At 41.6% G+C, this 9,746-nt stretch overlaps 1 protein-coding gene across 1 annotated transcript; it reads right to left on the bottom strand.

Annotated features, from left to right (window-relative positions):
• Positions 1-5,054: 5,054 nt before the first annotated feature.
• LOC126154709 (uncharacterized) lies at positions 5,055-7,085 on the bottom strand. Its single transcript, XM_049916179.1, has one exon. It carries the CDS (start codon positions 7,083-7,085, stop codon positions 5,055-5,057), a length of 2,031 nt encoding a protein of 676 aa, XP_049772136.1.
• Positions 7,086-9,746: the final 2,661 nt, after the last annotated feature.

The raw sequence follows: 9,746 nt of genomic DNA, 5'->3' as shown, positions 1-9,746 counted from the left end.
TATGCCATGGCAGCAAGAGCTTCCACACACCACACCAGCGTCCGCCGCTCGTGGTCTCGCGGTAGCGTTCTCGCTTCCCGAGCACGGGGTCCCGGGTTCGATTCCCGGCGGGGTCAGGGATTTTCACCTGCCTCGAGATGACTGGGTGTTTGTGTTGTCCTCATCATTTCATCATCATCCAGGAAAGTGGCGAAATTGGACTGAGCAAAAGATTGGGTAATTGTATGGGCGCTGATAACCACGCAGTTGAGCGCCCCACAAACCAAACATCATCATCATCACACCACACCAGGTATGAGATTAATTCTGTGTTAGGCACAATACTGAAATGCCTTGTGAGACAGCTCTATATTCATGTATGCCCAATGTTACTTCCCTGTTCCAATATACAATGCCTGCATTGTGATTTACTGTTTAATTGTTTACTTACAGAACCTGACACTGAGTGTGATGAGCAAAGTTGTGGTATGCCATGGCAGCAAGAGCTTCCACACACTACACCAGGTATGAGATTAATTCTGTGTTAGGCACAATACTGAAATGCCTCATGGGTCATCCTTATATTTATGTATGTCCAATACTTCTTTCCTGTTCCAATACTCAATGCCTGCATTGTGATTTAATGTTTACTTACAGGACCTGTCAGTGAATGAGTTTAGAACGGTGCTTTCGATAAACCATGAAAGCAAGAGCTTCCACACAGCACACCAGGTATGAGATTCATTCAGTGTTATGCACTATACAGAAATGCCCTGTGAGTCATCCCTAAATTCACATATGCTCAATGTTACTTTTCTGTTCCAATGCACTATGTCTGCACTCTGGTTTAATATTTACTTTCAGGGCCTGTCGGTTTGTCTGTGTGACACAGCAAGTGTCACTGAAAATGGCAGCAACACATCCAACATGCCACCTTAGCTAGCCATGTCTGTCCCTGTAGCTGTGTGGTTAGAGAGACTGATAGGTACGCAGGGTCTCAGGTGCAATTCCTGTCCATGTCGGAGAGTCAGGCCTCTCGGGGGCTGGGTTGTGTGTTGCCATTATCACCATTTTACCTTTTTTTCAAATGCAAATCACCAAAGTGGCATCATCTGGTGAAGACTTGCAGTAGGCAGCCGAATGGTTCTGCATAGGATCTCCCGGACAGAAATGCTGTACGGTCATTTCGTTTCACTCTAGGTAAGAGGCTGATTCTATGTTATGCACATTTTTTAGATGAGTTGTGAGTTATCTCAGAATTCATATATGCTTAGTAAATTTAATATTTTAATTTTGCAGGACTGTAGAGTAAGCAGTGAGTAGCTGTGTACACTATGATGCTTTGTCATGACTGACACCTAGCATGGCAATACAGCATGCCACTATAATGGTGTCAACAGTGTTGGATAGTTTGTCTGCTCCAATGGATGGTGGTGCATGAGAAATAGACTTGTCAGGTTGGCCAGTCGGACCTCTGTACCCCAGGTTTGCAGTTTGGCCAGTGGATATTTGGAGCAAATCCACTAACACTCAGGTATTTAAAAGTTTATTTATTTATCTTTAACATCACAGGATCATGTTTCCATATCTGCATCCATCCTTCCATCCCCCGTCCCCATTCCCCAGTGAGAGGGGTCATAACTATTTTGTGAGTTTGTGCATGGAGCACATGAGGCTCCTAGTAATTGAATCCTTTCTACTTTTCCAGGCTGCATTAACTCTCCCGTGCTCATCCATCCCTGTCCTCACTTCTTTCCCTCTTCCCTTTCTTTATATCTCTGTTTCCTTGCTTACACTGGCCTGGCTATCCTGGTTTTTTGCTATCTCTTACAGTTTTATTCTTCTTGCTTTTCACTTTCCTATTTGGAGTGTTTGGTCCCTCTTTGGAGTTTGAACTCCTCTACATTTGGTCTCCATGGTGTGAGCCACAAGGGGAACACCACCATACACGAAGTCTTTGGCATGTGGCCTTACCAGCTCTTCCATTTTTTACCTGAAGCCATTGTCCTTTTCATGCTCTACAGCTAGCATGGTACCCATTTCATGTGCTTGGGGTGTTATGTACTCTTTTGCTTGAGTCCTCTGACAACACAGGGATCACAGTTCTGATACTTGAGCTGCTACCTCCCCGTGTATGCCTAGGAGTAGTGGCTTGTCGTTCTGGAGCATTGGAACTCTCAGCAACAGCTCCTATTCCAGGTGGCCATTGATGTGGCTGAGTAGTGCATTTTGATGTCCATTACTCCTCAATAGCCTGTGAATATGTTTCAGGGTGTCATTTCTCATAGTGACCTCATCTTCGAAACTGGTGAACTTCAGGGCAGTCTGGAATGGCAAGGCGTTCATTTTGTTCAGAAAGGCTGTAAGGACAACCACATTGATAATGACCACTTTATTCGGGTGTCAAGGTTATGGTTTATCAGTGTGATGTGAAACCGTATTGCTTCACATCAGATTCCTTTTTGCTCAGTCTTGGGCTGACTCTTTGAGTCCACCACCTTCCCAATAAACTTCTTGCAATAAGGGGACTCGTACCGCATGGCCTACAGCGGATCTACCATCCTCTGCTATCTATGTATTGGTCATACCAGGTTGACTCAAGCCTCTTACTCCATAATGATCTGCCCCTCCCCCCACCCCTCACTGTAATCCATATTTTACTAGACTCCCCCATCTTTTGGCCTTTCGCATTAAACATGCTCTTCCACTCTTCATTGTTACAGACGTTAGCAGACGACCTTGCGTAGTTACATCTGTCTTCGGTTATCATCCTAAGAGTGGTTTGTCCCCTATATTTAAGTACCTGAATTTTCTTCCATAACTGGAGGCCTTCATCATTGCCTTCATTCCAGCCAGGTTTCCCTCCCCCATTTCTCTCCATTTTGTTTGGAATTTTGTGCTGTTTCCTCCCCACCCCCTCTTCTTGTGTCATCTTCCCCTGGTGTTGTCCCGATTGTCACAGTCGTGGTATGATGTGGGGACCGGCGTGCGTTTGCAGTGATTCCAGCACCCTGTTGTACATAGCATGAGTGAGGCACATTATGATCTCCCCCTACTCCTGTTCTTTATTCTTCCTGCAACCCCAGGGTTCCTTCTGCATCTTTGACTGTTTCCTTTTGCCATCGACTAGACTGTGCTGTTGGTTTTTTGCTCCCACAGCCTCTGACATTTTGGAACTTGGGACTGATGGCTGTAAGGACAACCACATTGATAATGACCACTTTATTCGGGTGTCAAGGTTATGGTTTATCAGTGTGATGTGAAACCGTATTGCTTCACATCAGATTCCTTTTTGCTCAGTCTTGGGCTGACTCTTTGAGTCCACCACCTTCCCAATAAACTTCTTGCAATAAGGGGACTCGTACCGCATGGCCTACAGCGGATCTACCATCCTCTGCTATCTATGTATTGGTCATACCAGGTTGACTCAAGCCTCTTACTCCATAATGATCTGCCCCTCCCCCCACCCCTCACTGTAATCCATATTTTACTAGACTCCCCCATCTTTTGGCCTTTCGCATTAAACATGCTCTTCCACTCTTCATTGTTACAGACGTTAGCAGACGACCTTGCGTAGTTACATCTGTCTTCGGTTATCATCCTAAGAGTGGTTTGTCCCCTATATTTAAGTACCTGAATTTTCTTCCATAACTGGAGGCCTTCATCATTGCCTTCATTCCAGCCAGGTTTCCCTCCCCCATTTCTCTCCATTTTGTTTGGAATTTTGTGCTGTTTCCTCCCCACCCCCTCTTCTTGTGTCATCTTCCCCTGGTGTTGTCCCGATTGTCACAGTCGTGGTATGATGTGGGGACCGGCGTGCGTTTGCAGTGATTCCAGCACCCTGTTGTACATAGCATGAGTGAGGCACATTATGATCTCCCCCTACTCCTGTTCTTTATTCTTCCTGCAACCCCAGGGTTCCTTCTGCATCTTTGACTGTTTCCTTTTGCCATCGACTAGACTGTGCTGTTGGTTTTTTGCTCCCACAGCCTCTGACATTTTGGAACTTGGGACTGATGGCATCACCATTTGATCCCTCTCCCCATTCAAACAATCAATCAATATCTGCATCCAGCAGACAGCCAGTGAGACTTAGTATCTGCTCTGTTAGCATCTGTGTCAGGATGTTACTTGGATTAATGACAAGTTTGAAATTATTACTTGTTTCCAAATACAAAAGGCATTTTTGTTCCCTGATAAATTAGGGGTACAAACTACGTGCCAGTGTTATGGAAATAACAACCAGTTAAAAATAAAACATTCTGGAATATGAGAAATTTGGTTACAGATAACTTTTGAAATAGGGGATTTTAAAAAAAGTAAAATATATACTACAAAGTGGAATCAAAAAGGCTTTCAGCTGAGTTGTATATCAGAATGACTTATCCGCTCATTCTTAATTCCACCTCCATGTGTTTATACTGATCATGAAATAATATTTATTTATGAAATTTATATTTAGGTAAATGAGTTACATTATCAGGAAAATTGATTGTGAACAATCAGATGTAGATATATTCCCAGCTAGAATAAGAAAATATTTAACCTGTTTAACAGTTGTGTGTGTGTTACTCATCTAGCTGGATAAAAAATAAATATATATTACAAGTTGATGATTGTAACTTACTCTGTTTTAATTTAGGGATGGGTGACAAATGCATAGTCATCAACAGGTATTACACTGAGCCTGAATCACAGCCACCACTGCCCAGCTCGGCTTGGGAGCGGAGTGACCTAGCAATGCTACCATTCTTTTGCCACCGGCAAAAGAAGCATCAGTTCCTGGCAGTGCATAATATCCCACACATCAGCAGAACTGCCATACCAGAGGCTGGTGAAGAAATAGGAAGATTGATGTTTGACATCCTGTCAACAGTGAAGTCATCAGAAACAGAGCACAAGCTGTGGCACTTTCAAGGACAGAGAAGAAAATCTGCCTTGGCCTTTCATAGGAACCATCCCAGCATTTGCCTTAAGTGATTTAGGGAAATAATAAAAAACCTAAATCTGGATGGCAGGACACAGAAGAGAACCAACATGTTCCACAATACGAGACCAACATGCTAGCTAATGTGCTATAAATCTTCATCCAGAAGTGTTCTCAGGATGTTGTTGGTTTCTTCTGCATTAGGAACTGCCATGGATATGCGTTTTGAGGAACTTGTCTTCTTTGTTGAAAACAGCCTCCTCTGGGGCAAAAGTTTCCTCTTGAGACTTCTTTGTGGGCTAATGAAAGAGATACCACTACTGGTGCGAACAGCACCTACATTAACCTTCAACGAAGTCACCATTTTGTTAGCCAGCTGAACTTCAGTAGCTGACATGCCAGAAACAATTTCTGAAAACCTAGAAATAATTTTTCTCTTCTCTTCTGCCAATGCTTCTGGGGTGCAGGAATTAGCATTTCCACTTACTTGCTTCAAAATCACTTCTTTCTCATTAATGCAAGACATATCTCCAACATCTGTAGCTACTGCATCTTGTAATTCAGAAATTTCAAAAGAATTTTGTTCTGTACTGTCTAGTTGGCAAACATTATGTATATGCTTGCACATATTTAACTTAATGCTATAATCAATACACGTGCAGGAATACCTATGAATGCACACTTTACAGTCAGTGCACACTAATTTACAGTTACAGAAGATATTATTTTCTTCTACAAGGTAAACTTCATGTGATTTTGTGGCTGGTACTTCCCAACCTCTGCCTACCTTCCTAATTGAGTTCTTATTCATCAGAATGCTGCATTTGTGTTTATGGCGAATGTTTTTCATTTTACTTGTTAGCTTCCCTTTCACGTTGACAATGAGCCTGTCAAACAGCTTTGCTGTTACAAGCGACATCAAAGCTGATATACCTTTGTCCAAACGTTTTACCTGCTTTGCATTAGCATGTATATATTTCAATGTCTTATGCATGCTCTCCAGGTGCATGTTTGTGTTGAGTCCGGATCGCATCCTATGACAATATGCCCAACACTTCACATTTTTTTCATAATACGTCTTGAAATAGTGACCAAATTCTGAAGTCTCTGAATCGCTGTTGAGTTTCTGCAATGCTTTTACCAACGATTCTTGAAACACAGCAACATCTCTTACCTGCATTAACGATTTAACAAGTTTGTACACCTCGTTTCTCTTGTCCAAACTTCTAATTTTGCTCTTAATATTGGCCCTCCAGGCTCTATCGACGTGCCAGGTACAGAAAAGTCTCATTTCAGGATGTCCCATTGTTTTGTTCCAAGCGATACTATACGATTCTGCCAGGTCCGTCATGAATACTTTTGGGGAAATTTGTCCAACCTGAGACTTAACACAATTGAAAAATATACTCAAAACATCTGAGTCATTCCTGTTAGATATGAGGAAAGCACATGGAAATCCTTGCCTCATATCATCCAGTACAAGTAATGTTGTAACTTCAAAATCAGAGCCATTTAGGCCATGAGTTCCATCAACACAAATACAGTCACCTCCATATTTTGTTAATATTTCGCCTTGTGCGTTGTTCATTATAATTAATGCAAAGTCTTCACTTTTCAGTTCAGGGTACAGATCATTAATTGTTTCTTGAGGCTTATAGAACAATACACATGGATTGTCACTTTGCTGCACTTCTTGCACCCAAGCTTCAACGCTGATCGCATCATTTGAATGTCTAACTGACTTTGAAGACAGGTCATACGCAGCTGCAATATTATGCAAATCCTGCATCGTTGTAAGATGCACTCTCTCCAAATTCGAACTCTGCACTGTTTCTTGAATTTTTTGGAGGACAGTAGGAAATGGGATTCCTGCAGCAATGTCTTCAGCTATCTTCATCCGTTCTTTTTCCGTCAGGTTGAGATGACTTAGGTCCAGATCGTGACCAACGTGAGTGGACACAACAGTAACGTGGCATTTTCCTTCTTTGTATTGCACTTTAATCTCTGCAGGGCACTTGCCATTAATTTTGTTGCTTCCTGTCAATTTCAGATGTCTTCTCCCATCACCTTTGGAGGTAAACTGACCTGAGCGATGGCAAACGTAATAACATGTGGGGCCCTCATCGTAAAATTTAGTGCCACAGCTTTTAATGAATTTGGAATGTGTAGCACATTCCATTTCTTCTTTCCATTTTAAAAATTCTTCTTCACTGGAGAATTCCAAGACTTCTGGTTTCACACATAATCCATGTGTAGACTGGAAATGATCGATCCAGCACTTTTTTGAATCGGTTTCAAATGCACACTTAAACTCTTGCTGTTGCGGTTGGCCATGAATATTTTGTTGGTGGCGTTTTGAACTACCTTTACAAGTAAAATCCTTGTCGCATATGTAGCTACATCTACATCTACATCTACATTTATACTCCGCAAGCCACCCAACGGTGTGTGGCGGAGGGCACTTTACGTGCCACTGTCATTATCTCCCTTTCCTGTTCCAGTCGTGTATGGTTCGCGGGAAGAACGACTGTCTGAAAGCCTCTGTGCGCGCTCTAATCTCTCTAATTTTACATTCGTGATCTCCTCGGGAGGTATAAGTAGGGGGAAGCAATATATTCGATACCTCATCCAGAAACGCACCCTCTCGAAACCTGGCGAGCAAGCTACACCGCGATGCAGAGCGCCTCTCTTGCAGAGTCTGCCACTTGAGTTCGTTAAACATCTCCGTAACGCTATCACGGTTACCAAATAACCCTGTGATGAAACGCGCCGCTCTTCTTTGGATCTTCTCTATCTCCTCCGTCAACCCGATCTGGTACGGATCCCACACTGATGAGCAATACTCAAGTATAGGTCGAACGAGTGTTTTGTAAGCCACCTCCTTTGTTGATGGACTACATTTTCTAAGGACTCTCCCCATGAATCTCAACCTGGTACCCGCCTTACCAACAATTAATTTTATATGATCATTCCACTTCAAATCGTTCCGCACGCATACTCCCAGATATTTTACAGAAATAACTGCTACCAGTGTTTGTTCCGCTATCATATAATCATACAATAAAGGATCCTTCTTTCTATGTATTCGCAATACATTACATTTGTCTATATTAAGGGTCAGTTGCCACTCCCTGCACCAAGTGCCTATCCGCTGCAGATCTTCCTGCATTTCGCTACAATTTTCTAATGCTGCAATTTCTCTGTATACTACAGCATCATCCGCGAAAAGCCGCATGGAACTTCCGACACTATCTACTAGGTCATTTATATATATTGTGAAAAGCAATGGTCCCATAACACTCCCCTGTGGCACGCCAGAGGTTACTTTAATGTCTGTAGACGTCTCTCCGTTGATAACAACATGCTGTGTTCTGTTTGCTAAAAACACGAAGGCTGCTTATCTGTAACAGGAGGCATCATTTCGCTGAGCTTCTGTGGATGGGCTGTGGACATATGCCTCTTCAGAGTCTTGCGGTAACTGTACTCGTTGCCGCAAACTTCACATTTAAAAGAACTCATTATTAAACACTATTACAACATACAGCTACAAGTGGTAAAAGCAGCCACAATGTACAGTATCTCTTTAAATCAACAAAATGGTTCAAATGGCTCTGAGCACTATGGGACTTAACTTCTGAGGTCATCAGTCCCCTACACTTAGAACTACTTAAACCTAACTAACCCAAGGACATCACACACATCCATGCCTGAGGCTGGATTCGAACGAACAACCGTAGCGGCCATGCGGTTCCAGACTGTAGCGCCTAGAACCGCTTGGCCTCTCCGGCTGGCTTAAATCAACAGCTTAGTTCATGGTTCATTACTAGAAATAAGAGTAATCTACAGTAAAGATGCAAATGTAGTTATTTTGGTGTTGAAGGTTTTCATTGTTCAAGAACACACCACTTAAATAATTTGTCTCTTCAAAACATGTAACTAGTAATACATTCAATTTAAGGGAAGGTTAAATGGGTTACTGGTGGCTAACTTCCTCAACTCCATTCACAAATTTATTTGTAGAACTAACTGATGTACCAAGTCTACCAAATAACACAAACTGTTTGGAAAATTTTACCTCTGTACATGTTCAAATGAGTAATATATTCTGCATAAGTAAGAGTGGACTCTGATTTTCTGTTTGATGGTGCGTGTCTACAAAAGGTTAAGAATGTTTTGTACTCCAGTATATTGTGGATTTACATATTGTCTTTAAAGTTTATTATTACTTCTTAAATGATGATATGTTTAGGACTTATTTATTTACTTCATGTCCATGAAAACCACTTCACATAGAATCTGTGGATGATGTATTAGCATATTTATTCTTTTGTAAATAGATGTATCATGTATGTTCTCACTGTGAGCTTGTATGAATGTATGTTTCTGTGTAAATGAAAAATATTATGTCATCTCTCAGTTCTCACATTTTGATCAGTGTAATTTGGCAATCTCATTCTAGATTTGCTATGTTATTGGTGCCCAGTATTTTTGTTTGATTGTGTAATGTCCATATAAGGACATATCGTCATTTACTACATTTTGGCACACTGTAGGATATAGTTTAATGTATACACTATTTATTTTTTATTTGTGTCTGTTACTTTTTTTTATTAAATGACCTTTGGGAGTTATTTGTCGTTTTATATAATTAGACTCATCAGTATTGTCTTCATTGCTTAAGTCTCAGAGTATTTTTGGAAAATGCGAAGTGAGCCAGTAATGATATTTGGCTCCCTCAATAAACAGTAATCATAATTTAATTGGTGTTCTGAGTTATTTCAAAACATTCAAGAAAGATTATTATATTGGGTGAAGCTGCAACACATGCTTCTGTCCCTTT

The sequence above is a fragment of the Schistocerca cancellata genome, chromosome 2, assembly GCF_023864275.1.
Source record: "Schistocerca cancellata isolate TAMUIC-IGC-003103 chromosome 2, iqSchCanc2.1, whole genome shotgun sequence".
Taxonomy (NCBI): Eukaryota; Metazoa; Arthropoda; class Insecta; order Orthoptera; family Acrididae; genus Schistocerca; species Schistocerca cancellata.
This window is presented reverse-complemented; position numbering and strand designations above follow the sequence as displayed.

What these genes read in the sequence shown, in the direction of transcription:
- LOC126154709 (XM_049916179.1), bottom strand. Translation starts at nt 7,085, where the DNA reads ATGGAATGTGCTACACATTCCAAATTCATTAAAAGCTGTGGCACTAAA.